Raw genomic sequence first — 24,711 nt, 5'->3', positions numbered from 1 at the left:
CTGGCCGTGGGCGGGGGCCCCGCTCGCTCCCGTGTCCTCCCGAGCTGGGCGGTGCCGCAGCGCACTCGGGTGCGTTTCTGTTGCTTTATCAGCCAATGCAGTTGATAGGTCTTAGTTTGAATCGTGTCTCATTCTGTGCTGCTTGTTCTTCTTGTGTGATCTTTCCTCTCTGGTGTTGCTGTTTTTGGATAGTTTTCTGTCGTTCACATTTCCACCTCTGCAAGTGTGGACGCTGTGTGCTCTGTTCCCGGTGTGGGGGGCATCACAGCATGCTCATGTGTTTGATCAGCATGGCTGACGCCACACACGAGCTCTGAGCATGTGGCTCCCTGGGGCTCCTCTGGCTCACGCAGCACTCGGGCCTCAGTGACGTCTTCTGTGTAACCAGACACGGTCGCTGTTTGTAGTTCTTTACCGTTCACTCTTCACCCCACTTCCCCCTTTAGGGCTCAGACTTGCCTTCTGTCCTCGCCTTCTGCATTTGGAATCTCCTTTCTCACCTACTGGCTGGAGACCCCCCGTTACGATCCAGAAACGCCCTTTATGTCATTCCCGAGGGCGCCATCAGCCGCGTCCGGGGCTGCTGCAGGCGTTAGTGCTGTGATTTGTGTCCAGACCCCACTCCCCGCCTCGCGCCTGGCCCGCGGCAGGCGCTGCTGTGAGCCGCGGGCCCTGCGGGCAGTCCGTGCTGCTGTGGCCCCACGTGACGCCCGCGCACACGGCGCAGCTGTAGGACCACAGCCATGATTCAACACCTTTATTTGTCACTTTACCAACCGGACACAATGTTAACAACAGGGAGCACACAAGGAGGTATGCAGACAGACAATGAGCTTTCACCACAGGTTTGCGAGCAGGCTTCGGACAGCAGCTCCAGTGGAACACCATGCCTACCCCAGACACTCCCGGAGCTCCTGGAGAGCTGTCTCCGAGCCCCCCAGACGCCCCCGGAGCTCCTGGAGAGCAGCTCTGAGTCCCCCAGACGCCCCGGAGCTCCTGGAGAGCTGTCTCCGAGCCCCCCAGACGCCCCCGGAGCTCCTGGAGAGCAGCTCTGAGTCCCCCAGACGCCCCGGAGCTCCTGGAGAGCAGCCCTGAGTCCGGGTTCCGTGCCACCGCCTACTACTTGCCCCAGCACACTGACCAGGCAATGCTCTCATCACTCCCTCACAGTAAGAAAACAGTGCAAAAATAGACCGCATCTCTATGTACATTTATTTCCCTTTCCTGAAAAGACAGTACAAACCAGTAGCCTATGATCCCTTTCAAGTCTGAGCTATGTGCCTTTCCTTGTTGTTTGGCTTGGTGTGGGGACGAGAGCGTTAGCGGAAGCACCCCCGAGTGCGGAGCAGCCCCCTCCCTCCCCAGGCGAGGCCACACCACTGAGCGCGGGGCCCCAGAGCGTTCAGTAGTCGGTCTGGAGGGAGGCTGCTCGGGGTCAGAGCTCTGAGGACGGCCTCGCCACTTCACAGTGTGGCTGAGTCGGCGGCCTGTGCCGTGGGGACAGGTGACCGTGGCGTCCGCGCCGCTGGGTCCTGGGGGTCCGCAGCGGCGGCCTTCCCGGTGACCGCGGGCCTTGTGGGCCTCGTGCCTGCGCCTCGCCTCCCTCCGCCCGCAGGGCCGCAGAGGCCTCCTGACCGCAGGCTGCTGGGCTTCCCGCAAAGCCTCCGCCCCCAGGCCTCGAGGGGCCGCCTCGGCCTGCCCTGAGCTGGCGGCCCCTGGAGTGTGGATGGCCCAAGCCCCCACCTGCCTCTTCCCGACCGGTTTCCACCTGCTCGAACCTTAAGACTGAGGATACTCAAGGTGTAAAAATACTCCAGTACAAATATAGACCTCTTCCTGTAATATTTTAAACATACGTGGTTTCAGCTTCAGTTTTGGCGACCTGACTGTTGCCCGGTTGCTTCTCCTACAGCGTTAAATAGAAATAAATATGGGGGCAGCGGTGCTCGCATGCGCGCTGCGGGCCTGGCTGGGCGCCCTGTACAAGGAGCGCCCCAACCACATCCCCGTGCCCCAGCGGGCTTGTTGTGCAGTTCCCTTGGCTCACAGACATGTAATTTCTAGTTGACCACGGTTAGCAGAAGCGAGCGGGTGTTGCAGAGAACATGCAGCGAGACGCACACCTTCCTGTGTCCGCAGCATCTGTGCTGAGTGTGGGATCCGTGTCCGTGCTGAGTTACAGGGCCGGCAGGCCTGGGACCTCCACTCGCCCTGCCCTGAGCTGGAGGCGCATTCCCAGAGCTGCACTTAAGGAAGGGAACCTCAGCCGGGCCAGGGACACTCGAGACCCGCCGGATGCCTCTAGACGCCTCAGGAGCCCAAGAGCGCGGGGCTGGGCTGGGCCTCGGTGGCCACCATGCACTGACCTTCCCTGGCCCAGGGGCGGGGCCACAGCGGCCGGGGAAGCCGGTCTCCCGCAGCGGGGGTGCTGCCCTGCAGGCCAGCCCTGGGGGCCATGGGACCCATGTTTCCCCACCTGACAGCTGCCTCTGAGAGGAAAACAGCCCAGGGCGGGGGCTGGTGTCCTGCCCGCCTGCCCCCCAGCCTTTGGCTTCCTGGCAGTGGAGTGAGGGCCTGGCCAGGCAGCCTTGTTTCCCCAAGTTGGAGACTTCCAAGATGGCAGTGACCATGTCCTCCAAGTGCTTCCGGACCCCTGTGTTCCATCTCTCGCTTCCCAGGTGTTTCTACAGTGAGGTGTCAGGGGCTTAGAACAAAGCTGCCCAAGGAAGCCACTGCCGATCCGGCGTGTGCAGCGCTAGCCTGAGCCCCTCTGCGGTGGGCAGGGCCTGCAGGTCCAGTAGGGACCAGTGTGCGTGGCAGAGCTGGCCTTCTCGCAGCTGCCTGTGCTGTGGGCCGGCCGTGCGTCCAGGGAGGGGTGCCCCAGGCAGCCCACTGCCCTGGACACAGCACAGACAGTGGCAGAGCACTGGGCTCCAGGAGGCACTCCCCAGGGGCCGCCATGGGCTTTCCCAAGACGGACACCCGACCCTGGGGCCCAGGGGTCACGGGCCAGGCTGCGCCTGTGTTCACACAAAAGGACACGTTGCCAAGGGGCCAGTGCCACAGGAGGCCCCGCCCCTGGCCCCTCGGAGACCCCGAATGCAGACGCTGGCTGCTCAGGCCCTCCTTGGGCTGGTCTCGCCCTGCGGTTTCTGCTTTCCTGGGCAGGGGTGGACGAGGGGGCCACTTGCAGAGGCTGCAGCGGCCGGCTGGAGGGGGAGGGAGGGGGCAGCCAGCCACCCGCAGCCTTGAGCCCAGGAGTCTTCTTGGCCCAGGACTCGAGGCACAGGGGTTGTGGGAGAGAGGCCCAGAGACAGGCTATTCTGAGTCTTCCCTGAGCCGTTCTGAGGTCAAACTCTAATAACCATTTCTTATTTCTTCTCAGAAAAGCAAAATGAAATGAATTGCCCTTAGTTTTAGAATCCTGTAACTTCACACTTCAAGTCAGTTTGGTCGACGGAGAAGGCTCCTTCCTTTGCACAGCAGCCCTCAGCTCAGCGCCCACCCTTAGCACAGCCTTGGTCCATGGGCGTGCATGTGTGTGTGTGCGCGCATGTGTGCAGCGTGTGCGCGTGTGTGCGTGCAGCCTGTGTGTGCGTAGCGTGTGTGTGCGTGCACAGCGTGTGGGTACGTGTGTGTATGTGCACGCGTGTGCCACCTCCCCTGCCTGCACGGTGCTTTCTGGGCCCCATGGGGCCCTGACTGGGCTCCTCCGCGTCACTGGGGCTGCAGGTCGGCGCCGTCGTCAGCACAGACCCGACGGGGCCTGTCCCACCAGCTCCTTTGGACACCCCTTTGCTGCAAGCCAGTGGCCGGTATGGTCTGGTTCTGGGAGACACTTTGGAAAGGGCCGTCTAATTCCTGGCAGGGACGAAGCATGTGTGTTAGGAAAGGTGAGTTCAGGGGCCAAAGCTGGGGTCCAGGGGGCACGAGGGCTGGGCAGGAGGGAGGCCGGGGGCTCTGCGGCCACCCAGCCCCAGGTCCGAGTTCTGCCGGTGAGCACAGGAATGTAACGAAGTGGAGGTGGTGAGGGCCCAGGGACGGGAGGCCCGCCGGCTACTTGCTCCCCTGCACCTTCTGGTCATAGGTGCCTGCGTGCTTGTAGCCCGGCACGTAGCCCGACTCATCCACGAGGTCCACGCGGCCCGCCCGGCCCTTGCCCCTGCCTGACGGGTCAAAGCGCTCCTTGTGGGAGCCCGTGAACTTGCTGGTGTCCGTGAGCCGTGACACAGTGGGCGAGGAGATGGCTTTCTGCAAGAGAGCAGGGACGTGGGGGAGGTAAGCCTGGGCCCCAGACCACAGACAGGGGCCACCCGTGCGGGGACCCACACCTGTCCCGCCTGCCTGCCCGGGGCACTCACCGTCACCCCCGAGATGATGGGGGCCTTGCCCTCGATGAGCTTGTGCACCTCCCTGACAGCCTCCTCCGCGCTCTTGTCTTTGAATCTCTTCTTGGCGAGCTCCTCCAGTGCCTCCTTGAACTGCTCGAACGTGATGGTCCTGCAGGACTTGCCCCTGCAGGGAGCGGAGCCTCAGGGGGCGCCCAGGGACCCCCACCCTGCCCCAGGCCCCGTGACATCGGGGACCCCCACCTCCCCTGCAGAGCCCAGGTGAGCCTGCCCCTCCCCCACCTCAGTCTGCAGCATTTGCACCCAGCAGTTGGTTGCCATTGGCAACGGCAGCAAATACAAATTGTCTTGGAGAGAAGCTTAAAGAAAGCACATCATTTATGAAAGACTGGACATCAAAACACAGCTTCGTCTGGTTCTAAAGCAGGCGAGCGTGCGGCCTCCGTGGGAGACGGACCCGCAGAGAGGGTGGGAAGCACGTCGCCCCCTGCGGTGTGGAGGGCATCTCAGTCCCGCCGGGGGCCCCCAGCCTGCATGGAGGCACCGTCCCCCGAGGACAGGATTGGGAGCCACCTCCCCACGTTCCAGCCTGACCAGGGGCCTGGGAGCAGCTCTCCATGAAGACAGCCCCTGGCGGCCGGACCTGGCGGGTCATCCTCCCAACTTCAAGATGCCTGAACTGACTCTCCATCTCTGAGAATCTTAACTGGTACAGTTCTGCTCCCTGGAGCAGATCTCCCCCAGCTAATCCGTTCAGTGAGGGCTTCAGTGTTTTACAGCAAGAGAAGGTGGGGGACGTGCCTGGGATGAGAGAGGCCGCCTGCAGGAGCCCAGGACTCCAGGGGCAGCGTGGCTGCGGTGCCCGGGGTCCTGGCTGGAGGGCACCCTGGGTGGAAGGTGCCACGCCCATGTCAGCACTGGCCACAGCAGCCGCAGGATGGCGTCAGAGATGGGGAGCACAGGATTTCAACAAGGTCACAAAGGCAGTGAGTGGTCGCATATTGTCTTTTCAGCAAACAGAGCCACAGCGACCGGTGGGCCGTGTGCAGAGGAACAGGCCTGGGCTGGCCCCACACCACCTGCGGTAGTAACTGGACCACAGTCCTGAGCTTGTCATAGTGCCTGAACCGGCCGCCTTGTGAGAGGCCATCCAGGTGCAAGTCGCTGTGACCCTGTCTTAGGCAGAGATCTTCTTAGAAACAGCCCCCAAAAAACCATCCAGAAAAAAAAAAAATGAATTGGACTTGACCAAAACTTTTAAAACCATGCTCTTCAAAAAGATACTGTTAAGAGAAGCAAAAGACAAGCCACAGACTGGAGAAAGTTCACTGAAGTATTCATATCTGAATACGCAAATAACAAGAAGAATAAAACCCAAGGTAAAAAGTTGGGCAAAATATTTGAACCGGGCACTTTGTCCAAGGTGTCTACCAGATGCAAACCAGCCCAAGAAGGCTGTTCCATGCTGCTGGGCGTGAGGAAAGTGAGAGGGCATCCCAGCGTGGCCTGGTGAGGCACCCACCCACCGGCACAGCTGCCATGAAGGCCGGATGAGCGCACAGCGGGGCGTGGCAGGGCCCTGGGAGGCCGGCGGCCCACACAGCCCCATGACCCCTCCTGGCCCACTCGCTCACCCTCCTGTTCACGGACCTGTTCAGTCACCAGAACTCAAGCAGCTCGGCGACGATGGACAGACACACCTCAGGACATCCCCGGCACACACGGGGACTCACATTTGACACGTGAGCCTGAGGACACAGGACACGCTATCCGACTATGCCGAGGTCAGGGCGACAGTGGAAGGAGGCCTCCTGAGACTGGACGTCCAGGCCGTGGGTTGCGCCCGCCCCTGGAAGCCCCGCTGCCCTGCATGGCCACTCTGAGGCCATGGGCCCGGCCCTGCCATGGGCAGGGAACCCGCTGTCCCAGCTGGGGGGTGACCCTCCACAGCCACGGGGTCCCGCTTGTTTGTCCCGGGCCGTCAAAGGCGAGCCTGTCTCTATTCACAGGCTCCAGGCCCAACCGGCAGCCCAGTGTCCAGCCGGGGGGCACACAGCCCTCCCCGCACCACGGCACCAGGCGCCACCAGCGTGAGTCACTCGGCCGGGGTGGGGGGACGACCGCCCGGGCCTCCATCAGAGGCCACATTCAGATCGTGTGGACGCAGGGCCCAGGGCTGACCTGCCTGCTGCACCAGGCGGGGCAGGCGTCCCCACCGTGACTGCCCCACAGAGTTCGGGGCCTGGTCGGGACCAGCAGGGAGCTTCCCCAGGGGCCCGTGGCCCGCCGCTGAGAGCAGTCCCCGGGCAGCGCTCCAGTGACAATGCCAGCTCTTCCCTGGAGACGCCTGGGTACTTGACACAGCTGCGCAGACACAGGGCGCCTGTTCTGCAGAGCACAGAGATGAGAGGGTCCCCACAGCACAGCCCTCTTCTCCCGCCTGGCACCTGGGTCAGAGGCTGTTGTCCTGTGGGGACGCTGGCCCGGCGGTAACGGGGTCACCGGGCGCACACGTGGCCCCCGCGCTGAGCTCCCTGGGCGCTGCACTCCTGGGCCTGCAGGCCCAGGGCAGGTCACCCGGGGACGCCGGGCGGCCAGGGATCCTGGCGGGGGGCCAGCCAGCCCTCCGAGGACAGAGGTCTGTGCCTCCAGGGCCAGCGTCACGAAGGGCCCTGGACTTTGGCCGACACGTCCCAGGACAACGCAAGGGCCCCCCAACCCGCCCTGGACTATAACCTGCCGCATGCGGGGCTGGAGGAAGCCGACTCCGGGCGCCCCTGACCTGCAAGAGCCGGACACGGTGACCCATCCAGAGAGCAGGAGGTGGGACCTGACCCCCAGCAGGCCCAGGCTGGGGGGCGGCCTGGGGGACTGGACCGTAGCAGACATGCAGGCTGCCACAAAAGTGGCGCCAGACACCGGCCCCTGCTCTTTGCCCGGCTCCCCTCTGCGGGCCGCCTCCTGGCCTCACCCCCGCCTGGGCCTGGGCCCCGAGGGCGACACTGCTCACGCAGCTCTGGGATGCCGGCCGGCCCCCCACCCTGGGCCCAGGCTCTGCAGATGCGCCAGGAGGGCCACAGCAAGCCAGGCCGGGCTCTGCTGGATGCCTGCGCGGCCTCGGGCCGGGAGAGGGACCCCCGGACCCTGTGAGACCACACCACCAGAGCTGGAAGCAGGGCCCAGGGGCGGCGTCCCCACCAGCCTGGACACAGGGGCGGCCCCTGGCGGGCCTGGGACACCCCGTCCCCGGAGCTCAGCCCACCCCACCTGCTCCCTCAGGCCCCGTGGATGCGCCAAGCTCCAGGCTTCGGACAGTCCCCGCCCCGCCCCGCCCCACCCTGCCCCAGCCTGCGCCATCCCAACCAGCCCAGACGAGTCTCCAGAATCACGGGGAACGTGACCAATGTCCAGAAAGCTGTAGTGGGGGCCAGGAGGGGAAGCCCCCCATCCCTGCCTGCCCCACCTGGGCACACACACAGGGACCCCGCCGCCCATGGACCCCTGACGGCGGTGTCGGACCCCCGACGTGCTCGTGGGAATGGTGTCCTGCGTTCACTCCTTTGGCCCTGGGGCAGCGGAGCAGGGATGGGGGTGGGGAGCCCCGTCTCAGAAACAATAGTTTTCAATTAAGGCCTAGGGAAGAGCGGCAAGAAGTTTGTTTAAAACTTAACACATAGTAACATCAAAACAAACAAGCGCTGCCACGGCGACAGGCCCAAACAGAGGCTGCAGATACCGGCGCAGCAGGGCCACCGAGCCATGGCAACCGCCCCAAACAGAAACAGCCGTCGCCATCGGCCCCCGCGGCTCTGCGTCCGTGGACGCGGCTCCCACGAGCTGGGCCGCCTCTGCCGGGGCCACCACCTGGGGACCCTCAACCAGCATGCACACGTCCACGCCGCACCACGCTCCGCAGACCTGGGCACCAGGGGGCCCCGGCCTGTCCTGCAAGACCCTACCTGGAGCACCGCCCGCCTCTCCCCAAGGACAAGAGCGTGAGGGTGGGTCCCTCACTCCATACCCAGGAGGTCTGGGGGGTCCGCCCCCGGAACAGGTCACAGGGACCCCACGGGGAGTCTAGGTTCAGGAGGGCAGCGGGAAGGAGCCACAGGCTGCTCTTAACTGTGTCTTGATCATAACCCTTGCTGGGTCCGCACCCCTAGACGGCCAGCACCCCGCAAGCTGAGGCAGTGACCCTGGGGTCTGGGCAGCCGGGGGGCTGGGGCGGCCTGCATGTTTGAGCAGCTGGCGTCCTGCCCTCTGGAGTGAGGCTGGGGCCAGAAGGGGCCACCCTTGCTGGGGCAGGAGGGCCCGTGTCCCCCCACCGTCCACGCGTCCTGCACAAGGAGTCGCAGGGCCTGTCCAAAGCGCTTGTCCTCCAGGTGAGCCCTGACCAGGGAGTGGAGCCCTGAGCTCTACGTGTGCATACATGTGCACACGTGTGTGATGCAGCGGGTGCTTTTCTCGGGTGTGGTCCCGGGTGTGGCGGCCAGGAGAGGGGGAGGGGCGTGCTGACGCCTGGAGGTGCTCACGCGTGTGGACACACGTGGACACGCATGCAGAGGCCACTGTTCATTACCCCTGCCCTTCCTCACATGTGAACGCCCCCCAGAGCTGAGGAGCCGCACCACGGACGCCTACCTCCGGCTGCCACCCGCGCCAGGCCCCGCAGGCAGGACTCACCCTCGCGAGACCCTCGGCTCCGACCCACTGCCCCTCGGGTGTGGCTCTGGCTCCGCACACAGGGACCCAGCCCCGCCCCCGACGGCCTCCGCAGGCAGGACTCACCCACGCGAGACCCCCGCGGCCAGCTGTGACTGCCCCGACCCGAGCCCCTGGCCCCGTCCGAGGGACCCAGCCCCACCCCCTCCAGCCCCCGCCAGCAAGACCCTTGGGCCCCCCGCGGCCGGCTGTGACTGCCCCCACCCGAGCCCCTGGCCCCGTCCGAGGGACCCAGCCCCACCCCCGCCAGCTCCCGCAGGCAGGACTCACCCACGCGGGACCCTCGGGCCCCCACAGCCGGCTGTGACTGCCCCCACCCGAGCCCCTGGCCCCGTCCGAGGGACCCAGCCCCACCCCCGCCAGCTCCCGCAGGCAGGACTCACCCACGCGGGACCCTCGGGCCCCCACAGCCGGCTGTGACTGCCCCCACCCGAGCCCCTGGCCCCGTCCGAGGGACCCAGCCCCACCCCCGCCAGCTCCCGCAGGCAGGACTCACCCACGCGGGACCCTCGGGCCCCCGCGGCCGGCTGTGACTGCCCCCACCCGAGCCCCTGGCCCCGTCCGAGGGACCCAGCCCCACCCCCTCCAGCCCCCGCCAGCAAGACCCTTGGGCCCCCCGCGGCCGGCTGTGACTGCCCCCACCCGAGCCCCTGGCCCCGTCCGAGGGACCCAGCCCCACCCCCACCAGCTCCCGCAGGCAGGACTCACCCACGCGGGACCCTCGGGCCCCCGCAGCCGGCTGTGACTGCCCCCACCCGAGCCCCTGGCCCCTCCCGAGGGACCCAGCCCCCCACCCCCAACAGCCCCAGGCGGAGCCAGCACGCACTTGATCTTGCTGAAGACGATGTCCACGTCAGTGACGGTCACGCTCCGGCCATCGATCACCTGGCAGTCCCGGCACAGCTTGGACCAGTTCTTGCCGTGCATCTCCCGGCCCGACGCCCGGGCGTCCCCGTGCACCGCGAACTTCCGGAAGGCCTCCTCCAGGGCGCTGAGCTCCGCGCCCGCCGCGGCCGCCCCCTCGCCGGCCCCTTCCGCCTCGAGCGACAGCCTCTTGGCTGCCTTGTCCTTGGCGGGCTCCCCCGGGGACTTGGGGGGCGTCTTGTTGGCGGGCTTGGCGGGCTTGGGCCTGCTGTCAGCCATGCTGCTGGGAGGAAGAGACGAGAGGTCACCTGCTTTGTGGGCGGCTGTGTGAGACCCCCTGCCACCCACGGACAGCAGCCCTGTCCAGAAGCGACTTCGCAACCATGGGGGACACAGTGTCCTGTGTCTGCTGCAGACACAGCCCAGCCCCTCCGGCCCTGGCACCCTGTCCACCTGTCCCCAAGGTCCCAGCCCCAGCCATGGGGGGAGCACACAGCCAGCAGCCCAGGGGTGCAGGACCACTCCAGAACCCCCTCACCTTCCCCTCCAGCTACTGCTCTGGGGGCTCCCCAAGCAACACCCCTCTGGACACCGGTGGGGTGACATGATCCTTGTGGCGAGGATCCAGAGCAGTCACACAACTGCCCCCACCTCAGGGCCTGGCCTGCTGACCGGGGTACCCCTCACCCGGGTGGCCAAGCTGAGTACTGGGGGCAGAGAGGGCCCCAGGTGAGGGCAGGCATCTGGGGGACCCTAAGGGCTGAGCACAGCTGCGCCCAGGCCCAGGGTGGAGGCCCCATGTTGGGGGGACGGCTGACGGGGTCCGGAGCCCAGTGAATCCCCAAGGCTGGGCCTGGGTCCCCGTGAGGCTGAGACACCTCCACCTCCAGCAGCTTTGGGGGGCCCGGAGCTGAGCATTGACACCCCCAGAGGCACAGCCGGTGGCTAGGGTGGGACCCGTGAGCCCAGCCCCCGGAGGAGCAGCGGCCTCAGGAGAACCAGCAGGTCAGCAAGTGGAGAGAAGGCAGGATGCGGCCCAAGCACAGAGGCCGGCTGGGCGCCCAGAGCCGCGGACAGCTAGCTTGCTCACGGCCGAACCCACAGAAAACCGTCAGGTCTGAGTCAGAGCACAGAAAGCAGTGCCCAGCCAGGCAGGAGTCCCCTGTGAGCTGGACTGGGTGCGCCTATGAGCGGGACCAGGTGTGTCTGTGACCTAGGCCAGGTGCGCCTGTGAGCGGGACCAGGTGCGTCTGTGAGTGGGACCAGGTGTGTCTGTGACCTAGGCCAGGTGCGCCTGTGAGCGGGACCAGGTGCGTCTGTGAGTGGGACCAGGTGTGTCTGTGACCTAGGCCAGGTGCGTCTGTGAGCGGGACCAGGTGCGTCTGTGAGTGGGACCAGGTGTGTCTGTGACCTGGACCAGGTGTGTCTGTGACCTAGGCCAGGTGTGTCTGTGAGCGGGATCAGGTGCGCCTGTGAGCGGGACCAGGTGTGTCTGTGACCTAGGCCAGGTGTGTCTGTGAGGGGATCAGGTGCGCCTGTGAGCGGGACCAGGTGTGTCTGTGACCTAGACCAGGTGCGTCTGTGAGCAGGACCAGGTGCGTCTGTGAATGGGACCAGGTGTGTCTGTGACCTGGACCAGGTGTGTCTGTGACCTAGGCCAGGTGTGTCTGTGAGCGGGACCAGGTGCGCCTGTGAGCGGGACCAGGTGTGTCTGTGACCTAGGCCAGGTGTGTCTGTGAGGGGATCAGGTGCACCTGTGAGCGAGACCAGGTGTGTCTGTGACCTAGGCCAGGTGTGTCTGTGAGCGGGACCAGGTGTGCCTGTGAGTGGGACCAGGTGTGTCTGTGACCTAGGCCAGGTGTGTCTGTGAGCGGGACCAGGTATGTCTGTGACCTAGGCCAGGTGCGTCTGTGAGCGGGATCAGGTGCGCCTGTGAGCGGGACCAGGTGCGCCTGTGAGCGGGACCAGGTGTGCCTGTGACCTGGACCAGGTGTGTCTGTGACCTAGGCCAGGTGCGTCTGTAAGCGGGACCAGGTGTGTCTGTGACCTAGGCCAGGTGCGCCTGTGAGCGGGACCAGGTGCGTCTGTGAGTGGGACCAGGTGTGTCTGTGACCTAGACCAGGTGCGCCTGTGAGCGGGACCAAGTGCGTCTGTGACCTGGACCAGGTGCGTCTGTGAGTGGGACCAGGTGCGTCTGTGAGCGGGACCAGGTGTGTCTGTGACCTGGACCAGGTGTGTCTGTGATCTAGGCCAGGTGTATCTGTGAGCAGGATCAGGTGCGCCTGTGAGCGGGACCAGGTGCGCCTGTGAGCGGGACCAGGTGTGTCTGTGAGCGGGACCAGGTGTGTCTGTGAGCGGGACCGGGTGTTGTTTTAAAGGCAGCATCAACTCTGCCTCTCCTGGTTCTTGCTGGAGCAGAAGGCAGATCTGGCCTGAGAGTGAAGAGGGAATGTGGATTCCTTCTTCTGCAGGTGTGAACACACTTCCGCTCCCTGGTTCCCTCAGCTTTCAGCCCCTCATCCTGCCCACAAACTACACCCCAGCCTGCAGGCACTTCCTGATAGGATGGAGCATCCTGCCCTGGGAAGCCGGCTGCCTTCAGCCCAGGCCCCTCCCACCCCTCCATGTGCTCTGGGCCCGAAGTCTCGGTGCACACCAGATGGACTGCCTCCTGTGGGTGCCAGGTATGCCCAGATGACCCAGCCTCCCTGGGTGGGGGACAAGCGTCGCTGGAGAGGGGTCTAGGCTGGTGTGCAGAGGGGCAGAATGCGCATGTCTGGAGCTCGGACCTGCACAGGGGACCCTCCGCCCCCCACCCCCCACCCCTCAAGCTCCCAGCACCTCCCTGGGGGCTGTGTGAGGTCCTCTGCAAAACCCAGGGCCGACCAGCCCCAAGCAGGCGAGGGGCCTTCAGGCTTCAGGATGCCCCAGCTACAAGCTTTGTGATTCTCCCACCTCATACCCAGCGAGCCGGGCTGGCAACGCGGGAGAGCTGGGGCCACGGCCCAGGAACCATGGTGCCTGGACCCCTTCAGGTCACTGGGCTGGGCTGTCGGGCCGGCATCGCAGCCCCTACTTGAAGAGCTGGGGGCCCCTGCCCCGCTGAGTGACCACACGCTGGGGACCACGTCCCAAGAAGACGCTCTGGAGTGGGAGCCGGGCCAGGAGGGAACCCAGGCCCTGGAGGCTCCTGTGGGTCCTCAGGGCAGCTGGCAGCTGGCCGCCCCCACGAGCCAGGTCACAGGCAGCATCCTCCCCCCCGGCCGGGAGCCCAAGTCCCTGGGCCACGGCCAGGCCAGCCAGCGTGACCCCCAGGCCCAGGGTCCTGCTGACCAGCATCTGTGTAAGAACTGCATGGACCCTGGAAACAGCAGGTCCCTGAGCCTCTGACAAGTGGGCCGAGCTTGGACCTCGACAGAGTGCCGGACGCAGGCCAGGCTGACTGTCTGCTGAGGGCACCTGACCTCGGCCCCATGGAGGCCGAGCCACAGAAGGCCCCAAGCCAGACACCGCTGGACACACGGAGGGAACCCAGAGGCCCTGTGCAGCGGGCGGACGGAGCAGAGGCAGTGCAGAATGAGCGGGCGCCTCCCGGGGCACCTCAGCCCCCTGGCTGGCTCAGCCCCTGGGGGCCTGGTCTCAGGGCAGATGTGGTGGAGTGGGGAGGCTGGGGGCGTGACGCCTGCTGCCCTCACGGGAGCCCCGAGCACACTCGCTCTGCAGCCATGCAGAGGAGGCTGGGCGCCGGGTCAGCTGGGCCAGGGAGGACCCCCACCGGCCCCCCAGACCCCTGCCAAGTGTGGGCGCCGGACCCCTGCAGAAGCGCTTGCGGGCGGGGGGAGGAGGTAGACAGTATATTCAAAAGACCAAGCCGAGGGAGCGGACGCCACTACTCTGCAGCCCGCCACCCACCAGAACTCGACTCCCAGGGTCGGGTCCAGCCCCTGGCAAGGGCACAGTCCCCAAGCAAACAGCCCCGGGAGCAGCAGAGCCGAGCCTGCAGACCCGCTGGCTGCCCGGGGCCTGAAGCCTTGGCCCTTTATCCCAGAGTTCATTTGAGCCCAACGCAGCCGTTTGGCAGTTGTTCACATTCGAATCACGATACGGCCACCACTCCACAGCTGCCCAGCACTCGACGTGAATGACCACCCATACCAGTCAGCGGAGCCTCCCCAGGCGGGCACCCACCCTGCGGAGCTGATGGTGCCTGGAGTCTCAGCGTGGACGCAGCCCCCTGCCCCAGCCTGCCTCTCACAGGCTCTGCAGAGACCTCGGCAGGGAGGGGCGCGTGACCGCACTGTCGGACAAGGAAGACGCTCGGGGCCCGTGTCACGCACTTCAGGCCAGGGGCCCGGAAAGGCCCCTGGAAGTGGGGACCTCCTGCACGGGGCGAGGTGTCCCTTGGAGCAGCCTGGTCACAGCCACACTGGTCTGGGTCCCAGAGTCAGAGGTGATGTCTCCGGGATGAGAAGAAAGGGGTGGGTGGGCAGTCTTTCCGAGGGAGGCGTCCACCAAGGACCAGGGCCACTCTCCTGCAGCGAGCCTGCTGTGGGAGCCACCCCACCCCCCGAACCTGGGGGCTGCTGCTGCTGGACCAAGGGGAGGAGGAAGAGGCCAGGACACAGTTACCAGCCCTGCCCTCAGCAGACCTCATGTGGACAGAGGTCACTGGGTCCCTGTGAGGCTGGGGGTTTCCCTCCTGGGGACCCCTTGGCCTCCCAGGACCCACACCCGGGCCCCAGTGTCCAGGCCCCAGAGCCGGCCACTGCCATCAGCCTGCTTCTTACAAAGCCCAAGAACACAACACCTGCAGCCCACCTGGTGCCAGGGTGAGTCAGGTGTGGTCACACGCTCACAAGGTGGGTGAACCTTGTTTGGAAGAAGGGTCCCTACAGACGCCATCAAGCTAAGGATCTCTAGATGGGCCCACTCTGGACCAGGGTGGCCCTAAGTCCAGCGACAGGCGTCCTTGAGAAGGACAGAAGGGAAGAGACACAGACGCAGAGGAGAGGCCATGTGCAGATGGAGGCAGAGACAGGAGCGTCGTGGCCCCGAGCCCAGGGACCCCTGGCACCCTGGGAGACGGAAGCAGCAGGAGGGACCCTCCTGGGGCCTCCCAAGGGAGCCCAGTCCTGCACCAGCTTCATCTCGGACGGGGCTCTGGCCCAGAGCGGAAGGAGGACACGTTTCTGCTGTTGCAGCCAAGCCTACAGGCATTTGTTACAGCAGCCCTGGACCCTCACACACTGGAGAGACCGGGGGGCTGGGGAGGGGGTCCCTGTCCCAGAGAAAAGTGCTTGCGGAGGCCCAAGTGCTGAAGCGCCAGGCGGGCACACAGACCCGGCGGCCAGAGCTGGCAGCGGGCCCGTCCTGGGCTCTGGCCCCCTGCTGCTGTGCATGGTGGGAGAGGCAGAGGCCGCAGCAGGAAGCCTGTTGTTCCAGAAACGTGGCTGCAGCGGGTGGCCTGGCCTGTCTCCGACGGCAGCGCCCGGCAGTCACCATGGCCCCGCACAGCTGGTCCCAGAGCCAGGCCTCTCCTGCCCGGGACCACCAAGACCCCTGGACACCACGGCGCCAAGGGTGGGCCCGGCGGGGCCACAGACAGTGGGAGGCCACGCACAGGCCAGGGGCAGGCCCAGGGCTGGGGGGTGGGCCACTGCCCACACCTGACTGGCTGGAAGGTGAGGAACAGTGTGGCCCACAGGCCTCAAAGCCCCGCAGAGGGGAGAGGTGGCACTGGAGTGGAGGCCGGGCCACCATCCCTGGGGAGCAGGAAGCCCCCGGCTCACCCCGGGGGAGGGAGGCCCCATAGCGGCCGGCCCCGTGCTCAGGGCTGGGGGCGAGGCGAGGCGAGGCCTGCCGGACGGAGGGATGCCCGGGAGTGGACAGGCAGCCAGCAAGGGCCACCAAGTGGGCTCCTCTCAGCTCACAACGTGGACTTGGGAGCCCTGGATCACTGGTGCCCCAGACACCACTGGACACACCCGCTCCAGAGGAAGAGACTCCCACTGGAGACAGAGACGTTTCTGTGACATCTTTAGATCACCGTATCCACACATGGTGAAGAAACAGCTGAGCTTAACAGGGGAAGTGCCAAGAGCCTGCAGAGACAAGCGGAGACAGAAACGAGAGGCTCCGCTCTCCATACTGGACTCAACTGGACACTAATTCAAAGTAACAGCATGTGCTGTGTGCAGAAGAAATGGGTGGTGCATGCCGTGTGCAAAGAGGAAGGGCGGGATGAGGAATTCCAGAAGAGAACAGCGGCTGTGAGAATGCAGGAAGCGGCTTTGAAAAGAGAACACAGAGTCTAGCCCTGAAAAGGTTAACAACTAAAATTCAGAACTCAGTGGATCAGTTTTACAGCAGGGAAGATTAAAGAACTCCTGGATCAGAAATCCCCAAAAGAAAACACCTAGATGTGGTGTCAACGTGTGTATGTACACACATGTATACAAACACATGTGTGTACACAGTGTATACAGACGGACGCGTGCAGACATGCATGTTTGTGTACACGTGTGTATGGTGTACATGGGCTTTCCTGCTGGCCCAGATGATAAAGAATCCACCTGCAGTATGGGAGACCCAGGTTTGATCCCAGGTGGGGAAGATCCTCCAGAGAAGGGAATGGCAGCCCACTCCAGGACTTTTGCCTGGAGAATTTCGTGGACAGAGGAGCCTGGCGGGCTACAGCCCATGGGGTTGCAGAGAGTGACTGACACATGGTGTACACACAAATGAAAATCATTTGATGGAATTTAGCATTTATTCATCATAAAGACTCTTAGCAAATCAGAAAAGGAAACACATTTCTTAGCTTCATAATGGATGGTGTGTTGCTTGCTCAGCCGTGCTACTCCTTACAGCCCCATGGGCTGTGGTCCCCAGGCCCCTCTGTCCACGGGATTCTCCAGGCCAGGACACTGGAGTGGGTCGCCATTCCCGTCCCCAGGGGATCTTCCCGACCCAGGGATCGAACCCAGGTCTCCCGCACTGCAGGTGGGTTCTTTATCATCTGAGCCACCAGGGAAGCCCTTGATAATGGGCACCTACAAAAAACTACAAAAATATGTGAATACTGAAAATGTTTCTTTTCAAGCTGGAGTAAGGGGAGGATGCCTGCCTGCTGGCGCCATTCTGTTCGCCTCTGTTCAGTGGTGAGACAAGGGCAGAGTGGCATAAACACGGGCAGGGAGAAGTGGACCTGCCTCTGCTGCAGTCTCCATGACTGTGCACACACAACGTCCGAAGGGGTCCTGGGAGACTTTTCAGAATCACTGTAAGTTTATCAAGATTCCTGCCTACATGGTGAACATACAAAAGTCTATTTTATTTCCATGAAGCAGCAAAACCAGACAATAACAGTGTTTAGAAATACATCATTTAAAATAATGTGAGGAAATCAATTTCCTAGGGATCAATTTAACAAAAGTTGTGCAAGACCATCGACACATCACTGAGAGAATAGTGACATCACGAACACAGACTAAGTCTGAACACAAAGACGCCCATTATCCCCAGACTCACACACAGCTTTAATTTAATCCAATCAAAAATTCCTACACTTTTTTTTTGGTCTGGGTTGTGAGACAAGCTGAATGCAAAGCAAACGAAACGGCAAAAGATCGTGAATTAACTAGCCATCTCGGAGGAAGAACAGGTGGAGGATTTGCCCAGCAGTTTTCAGACTTGATGGGAAGTTCTGGAAATGAAGTGGTGTGTGGTCCTGCTCTAGGACAGAGAATAAACCACGGGGCAGAAAAAAGCTCCCCACCCACCCGCAAGGCGGAGACGGTGTGGATGGCAAGGTGGTCCTGCAGGAAAAGAGGGAAGAAAACGTTCTCCAAGAAAGGAGACAGGCTTACTGACTAGACACACGGCGAGAAACGAGAATTCACTCAGGTGCCGACGGCAGTAGGAGGCGAGGCCATTAAGCCCCAGGTGGGTGATGCTTAAGAACATCCGATGTCCTTGTGTGGGAAAGACTGTACATGGTATACAAAACCACTGTCCCCAAAGCAGAAGATTCTGAAACAGGCCCAGATTAAAATGTGGAGCTTCTGTTCCTCCAAAAGTATCATTTAAGGAGTGAAAAGGTGGCTGTGGGGTGGACAAGGTGTCTCCTGCGTGCAACCTACACCGCTGGTCTCCAGAATCGAGAGCGAGCCCCGTGGGTCAACCAGAACCCCGGAGGAATCCGCAAGGCGCGGGGGCATCGGGCACCAGGCCTCGGTGGGGACGCCAGGCCTGTCACCGTGGCCCAAAGCGCAGGCTCTGACATGCGCCCTGCAGGTGGCCACAGCCTGCCGGGCGCTGCTGGCGATGGGGCTGCGACTGGGAGGTGGCGCCCGGGGCCCTGCAGACGCTTGCCTGTCCCCCAAGGAGCAGAGCAGGGAGACTCCTGGTGGCCGTGCTCACAGGAACCAGAAATCAGAAGCAACTCAGGGCCTGTGGGGCACAGCGGAGCAGCGGACAGCGGTGGCATGTTCACAGAACGGACACGCGCTGACGGTGCAAGAGCACATGCTCTGAGCCGAGGTTAGACTAGACGAGGGGCGGGGGGCGGACAGGCTCAGGCAGCAAAGCCAGCAGGAGGCAGAGCCCGGCCTCTGCAGGAGACAGGAGGGCACCCCGGGAGGCGTGGGCCCAGGGCTGCAGAGCGGAGTGAGCCCTGAACCTGCTCCCGGAGGCTGCTCAGGCTCAGAGCCGTGGCCACGGCGGCCAGAGATAGAGGGCGTGTGAGACATCTGGCTTCGTGACGTTGCCGCTGGGGCGGCCCTCCCAGGGTTCACCTGCGACCGGGCACTTGGCCCCTAACACACGGGTGCAACAGGGTGAGGCCCTGGGGAACTCGGCCCAGGGCAGGGGACTGTGCCAGGCACGCACACGTGGGGCAGGAGGGGCACACTCAGGGGCGCCATGCAGAGCGGGAAGGGCCCCGGGTGTTCTTAACCCCTAGGCTTGGACAAAGGACAGTCCTTCCTTTCCACAAATCTAGCAAGAAAAGGGAAAGCGGTGTGAATGAGAGAATGAGCTCCCCGCCCCCACGTCACAGAAGACACATGTGTTCCGTGCCAAAGTTGGAGCCCTTTGGAGGCTCAGAAGCCTCACCATCCTCACGCCCTGTGGGAGCCAGTTTACGTGTTCCCAGCCAAGAAGGTCCTTCCTTTGGACACTTACACATTGCACTGCAGTTGAGCTTCACTGCATGTCGCCGCACGTCCTGGTACAGTCAAAGGGCAACTCTGCAACCTGCAAGGAGTCTTGCTTTCCTGCCAGGGTGACAGCGCACTCCTGACCCTGCCGTGGTCCTCTCCCAGCCCCGCCCTTCCCCCACACGCCTCTCCTGGAGGCTGCAGACCACAGAACCTGCACCCCCTGGCAACACGCCCTCCCCCCCGTGACCCAACCCCCTGGCGATGCAACCCCCCCACCAGCGACACACCCCCCTAGTGACCCCCCAGTGACCCACCCCCTGGTGACCCCCCCAGTGACCCACCCCCTGGCGACGCACGCCCCGGTGACACCCCCCATGATGCACCCCTCTGGTGACACCCCGTGACGCACCCCTCTGGTGACACCCCCCATGACGCACCCCTCTGGTGACACCCCCCATGATGCACCCCCCGGTGATACCCCCCATGATGCACCCCCCGGTGACACCCCCCATGATGCACCCCTCTGGTGACACCCCCCCATGATGCACCCCTCTGGTGACACCCCCCATGATGCACCCCTCTGGTGACACCCCCCGTGACGCACCCCAGGAGCAAGCAGCCACGTGAATGCCGCAGAGGACGTGCCCTCCGCAGAGGCACTGCTGAGCTGGTACACCGAGGTCCCGTCGAGGATGCTGGGGTTCGAGGGTGCCAGCTCTGCGGATCCACGGACTGTGACCCCACAGCCACCTCCACAGCCAGAGAGGAAGCTGCTCTGCCAGGAGGGGCTGGATGGTGAATGAATGCACCAGGGCCCCGCAGGCCCCATCAGGGCTCCACTCCTTCCTGCCCTGGGAACACCTGTCGATGGAGCGGCCGGGACTGGACACGGGTCGCTCCTCCTGCCTGTGCCCGTGGCCTGCCTGGTCTTTGGCTTGTGAGCTCGCGTGGGCTCCTCACAGTGCCCTGCACCCTGGGTCTGCAGTGGCTCCAGGGTGGCGACAGGCGGGGCCCGAGGAGGACCTGATGCCCGGTGCCGCGTGGCCCCCACATCCCCGGATGGCATCTCTTGTATGTGCTCCTCCAGCCTCACCAGCAACATCACCAGCTATAAATAGCCCTGGCGCTAAGTCAGCAAGCCTCTCCCCGAGGAAGCGTTTAATTCTCAGCCTCTTCTGCAGGGAACGGTTCCTCTACCCACCGGGGAAGGGAGCCACGCGGAAGCGGCCCCGAGGGCACTTTGGCTGCTCATGGTTTTCTCTTATACCTCAATCAGTGATAAGCCATTTTAATTTTCTTTACGAAATTCTCCTGTGATTTGCACATTTCCCACAGTGAGCATCTATAACCTTGTATGTAGTTAAAACAGTTTATTTATTGCGACTTCAAAGGATTCGCAAAGATGAGACAAACGATGCCCAGGCGATAGGAACACGGCCCCAGATGGCTTCCTCTGGTCCCTCTCATGTCGTCATTCCAGAATGAAGGAGAATTTTTTAATGTAGTACTTAAATGATGACACCTTCCTGAGAGATCCTTCTGAAAGCCATGAAGGCCACGGGCCCTTTCCCCAGGAAAACACGCACCCTCCTGTGTGTCACGTTTGGCAGATACTCCCAGGAAATTCACCAACACCGGCTTGCCCCCTCGCTATCCCTGAGCCCTGGGATTCCAACCGCGGGGTTGGAACAGGGGCCGGTACCAGAGCCGGGATCAAGAGTCCAGGGGAAGGCCCCCTCAAGGCGCCCCTCCCGCGGCCCGCCCCACCCCATTTCCTGCCTGCTCCAAGCTCGCCCTCCCCACCCCATCGCTCCATCCCCGGATGTGGTCCCAGGGCATTTGGAGTTCAGGTCAGGGTTCACTGACCACCTCCCAGGCTCTGGGGAGGCCCTGCCAGCACCCCTCCCTGAGAGACCGGCCCTGGGGAGCCCTAGGATGTGTGCTGGGGGCCTGGGAAGCTAGGTCTTTGATCATTCGTAAATGTCAGATGAATTAGCCAGTAAATACACACACGCGTGACCGCACAGCCAGCTTATCCTAAAAGGCGTCTGGTCTTCAGAGAACACAAGACGCCCATCAACACGGCAGGCACAGGGGGCCCTTCTTCCCACCACGTTTCCAGGCTTCATTTACATAACTGAAGCCGCAGATAAAGGGTTTCTCCGGATCCTCCTTCAAGGGCGGGGCTCTGGTCCCCAGGGGCGTGTGGAACGCACGCACTGGCCGCCAACCTCTTTATCTAGATTGACGGTTATGCGCCCACATGCGATAAGAAAACATAACACCCCTCTGGCGGATTCTGAGTCGCAGAGTGTCGGTCTGACACACTCACCTGCTCCGATAGGGCACAGCAATGCCCGACACAGAGGGGCGGTGTTCTCGCCAGAGGATCACGCTCATTCTGGGCCGCGGACGCAAACGGCCCTTTCTGTGGCCCTGAGATTCGTGCAGCGTGACAGCGGCCCCTTTTCAAAGCCTCCAAGCCCTAAATTTCTGCCGTCTCGTTAGCAGCCGCCACCCTGGGCCTGGGCATGTGAACGCTGTTTATGCAGATGGACCCGGAGGGGGAAGGGGCTGCAAGGGGCGTGCTCAGTCCTCTGCTCACCGACGGGCAGAAAGGCCGGGGCGCCCCAGCGAGGGCCGATTACAAACCCGTCCTCTGCATCGCCGGTCGCTCCAGCCTGTGCCCCCCGCGCCCCGCCACCCGTCCCCAGACCCGCGTCCGGACGCAGCCGCGGGGGCCCGAGCGCCGGCAGCTGCGGGGCGCGGGGCCTCGGGGAAGGGACGCGGCCGGCGCGCGGAGCGGGAGGCGCGCCCCGACCTGCGGGTGCAGGTGGCTAGAGAAGCAGGCGCCCCGGGACAGCGCCCCGCGGCCACTTACCTCGGAGATGCGGCGACCGCAGCGGCAGCGCCTCCGCGACTCGGCCGCGAGCGACCCGGTGCCCGGCCTGCGCTCGCGCCGCCGCTCCCCGCCGCCGGCCCCGCCCCCGGCCCGGGCCCGCCCCCGGCCCCCCGCTTCCGCGCCCGGCCCGGCCCACGCCCTGCGCGCCGCGCGCTCTCATTGGGAAACGCGGCCCCGGCCCGCCCCGTGCGCTCCGGCCGCCCCGCCCGGCCCTCCCCCCGGCCGCCCGGCGCCCGGAGGCCGGCCTCGCTCGGCCTCTGCCTTACAAGGCGGGTCGGCGCGGGCCCCGGGGCCACACGGCTCCGCGGGCGGGGGCGGCCCCTCCCGGCCCTCCCGGTCGCCCCGGCCCCTCCGGCCCCCGGGCGCTGGGAGACGGAGGGGCGCGCGGACCGGCCTCCCTGGGCGGGCAGTCGGGTGCGAGCCTCTCCGCGGAGACGCTGTGGGTCCGCTTTGGGGGCCGGGGTTGCGGGGTTGGGACCCCACGGAGCGAGTGCAGGGGGCGGGGAGTGGGGGCGCCTTGCGAGAGCTGGGGGACGACGGGAGCGTGCGGTGAGCGCCTCGGTGGGGTCGGGGCCGGGCACTGGGCGCCGTGCGCAGTTGGGCCGCTTTGGTGGTGGGGGGGTGGGGGCGGGGTGTAACCCCATTCCAGCTGGAGGCGATCGGTCTTCCTGCGGACAGCCTGGACCCCAGGCTTCCCGTGTGAAAGCGCAGACCTCAGACCCTCTTCCACTGTCTCCGTCCTTCTCGGGGCACCTGCTGCCCTCTCACCTCCAGGCGGTGAGCTCGCGGGCACCCCCGCTGCCCTGGACAGCAGTGCTCAGCAGAGGTTCTCGGGCTGGGGTGACGGAGGTGCTAGTGTTGAGTGCTATGGCATGGGGTGCAGGGGTCTTCCTGTGGATCCTCCAGGAGCCCCTCCGGTGGAGGAAGCTGCCCCAGGCTGCCGGGATGCCCAACCTCCTGGGGAAGAGTGGCCTTCAGGTCGTTTCCAGTTTCACTGCTTTGTGACTGGCCAAGGAGCCACCCCAGGCCCTTCCTCCCCTCCTGGCTGCAAAGCCACCCCCTCCCCCACGGTTACACACACCCCACCCCCCACACCCCCACCCCCAGGACCTGTCCTCTGTCCTGGCTGCAAAGCCCCCGCACCCCAACTTGACTTGAGTCTCACCTGAATCAGAATTGTGCCAGTAGCTTCTGACTTCACCTGGGATTCCAGCCAGGCCAGGGGGCCATGGAGGCAGCAGAGGAAGCTAGGCTGCTGAGCTGGAGGAGGAGTGACCGACAGGCAGCCCCACAGGTGAGAGGACGCGGTTCCCCCTGGGGAGCGCAGCAGGCAGGTGAGTTCTGCCCTCCCCACCCTGGCCCTGGGCCTTTCCCTCAAGCCCTCTGGTTTCTGCTTCTGCTCAAAACCGGCCGAAGATGGGCTTCTAGTTCTAATTCCTCTGCAAAGGTTCGCACTGCGGAGCTCGGTGAGTCCAGAATCTTAGACCAGGAAGAGCAGGAAGAGCAGGGAGTCACCCGAGGCCCGCTCCTGGCCAATTTTGGTCCTGACTTTCCAGGTGGATGCTGGGCTGCGCCCTACCAGGCCCCCACAGCCCTGACTGCCGTCCACGTTGTTCTTAACGCAAACGAAGTCACAAAGACCACTTCTCAGTATTATGTCCCCATTTTCGTATCAGCCAAAAGGCAGGTGTTCAATCCATTTTTCAAAACCAGTGCGAATGCCGTGACGTGACCGCTGGTGGTTTTGCCAACGGAGAACCGCTCTGGGAGGCGCGTAGCAGGCTTCAGGGGTAGAAACGCTTGAGGGACAGTGTCCTTGGGACGCAGAGACGGGGCCTGGGGGCCAAGGTGGGCTCCCACAACATGTGCTCCCCCCCAACGACAGAATGGCTGGAGCCGCAGCCCTCAACCCCGCCCCACGCCCAGGTGCAGACTGCCAGAAGCAGAGGGGAGCCCTGGTGCCATTCTGAAGGCTGCCTCTGGTTGTCTGCGAGTGAAATTTTGAGTTCACAGTGTGCTGTTTCGTAGCGTGGGGTCCGTTCTGGGCACACTCAGAAAATCCCCTGAAATAGTGACGTTGGCTGTTTTGCTGGGAGCATTTCCTTCTCTAGGGGAGGCAGGTTATGTCCTGGTTTGGGATCAGGGGACCCTTATTCCATCTGTGGCTGCCGGACTCATCTTTTGTGGGGGATGACCACCCCCTGGCCCTTGGTCCTCTGACAAGACCTGGATGATCCCCGTCTACCCTGCAGTTATTACAACCCAGCCTGAGTGGGCAGGAGCAGGTCTGCACCGTGGCCGTGTGGAGGCCCACGGATGGGACGATCTGCCCTTGCGGAACACTGCTGGTTTTCAGGGCCACGGGGCAGAGGACCACATGCTGGTGGCTTAAACAGCAGAAGGCCGCACAGTCCAGAGCCAGGGCGCTCCCTGCAACGCCTCTGGGGCCCCTCCTCCTCCTCTGGCTTCCGGGCCGCCAGGCGTCCTGGGCCCCAGGCTGCATCACCCAACCCAGGCCTCCGTCCTCACATGGCCTCCTCCTCCTCTGGCTTCTGGGCCGCCAGGCGCCCCTGGGCCCCAGGCTGCATCACCCAACCCAGGCCTCCGTCCTCACATGGCCTCCTCCTCCTCCGGCTTCTGGGCCACCAGGCGTCCCTGGGCCCCAGGCTGCATCACCCAACCCAGGCCTCCGTCCTCACATGGCCTCCTCCTC

General features: G+C 64.1%; 1 protein-coding gene across 2 annotated transcripts; it reads right to left on the bottom strand.

The window, feature by feature from the left end:
• Positions 1-1,191: 1,191 nt before the first annotated feature.
• On the bottom strand, positions 1,192-22,066 carry TPPP (tubulin polymerization promoting protein). Of its 2 annotated transcripts, none has more exons than XM_055554922.1 (4): positions 21,978-22,066; positions 9,898-10,215; positions 4,362-4,515; positions 1,192-4,251 (listed from the first exon to the last, which is right to left on the bottom strand). In XM_055554922.1, exons 2-4 carry the CDS (start codon positions 10,212-10,214, stop codon positions 4,057-4,059), a joined length of 666 nt encoding a protein of 221 aa, XP_055410897.1. In that variant the 5' UTR covers position 10,215; positions 21,978-22,066; the 3' UTR covers positions 1,192-4,056. The 2 variants fall into 2 exon arrangements, with proteins under 2 accessions (XP_055410897.1, XP_055410898.1); XM_055554923.1 differs by having other exon boundaries at positions 9,898-10,218; positions 21,978-22,062.
• Between the last annotated feature and the right edge of the window lie 2,645 nt (positions 22,067-24,711).

Source organism: Bubalus kerabau, chromosome 18, assembly GCF_029407905.1.
Source record: "Bubalus kerabau isolate K-KA32 ecotype Philippines breed swamp buffalo chromosome 18, PCC_UOA_SB_1v2, whole genome shotgun sequence".
NCBI classification, from domain to species: Eukaryota; Metazoa; Chordata; class Mammalia; order Artiodactyla; family Bovidae; genus Bubalus; species Bubalus kerabau.
The sequence above is the reverse complement of the archived record's forward strand: the minus strand, read 5'-3'. Positions and strand labels throughout refer to the sequence as shown.

Excerpts from the sequence above, each read along its gene's own strand:
- TPPP (XM_055554922.1), bottom strand. The coding sequence starts at position 10,214 with ATGGCTGACAGCAGGCCCAAGCCCGCCAAGCCCGCCAACAAGACGCCC. Across the intron at positions 4,516-9,897 it reads ATCGTCTTCAGCAAGATCAA|GGGCAAGTCCTGCAGGACCA; the intron begins GTGCGTGCTGGC and ends CGCTCCCTGCAG. Across the intron at positions 4,252-4,361 it reads CCATCATCTCGGGGGTGACG|AAAGCCATCTCCTCGCCCAC; the intron begins GTGAGTGCCCCG and ends GCTCTCTTGCAG.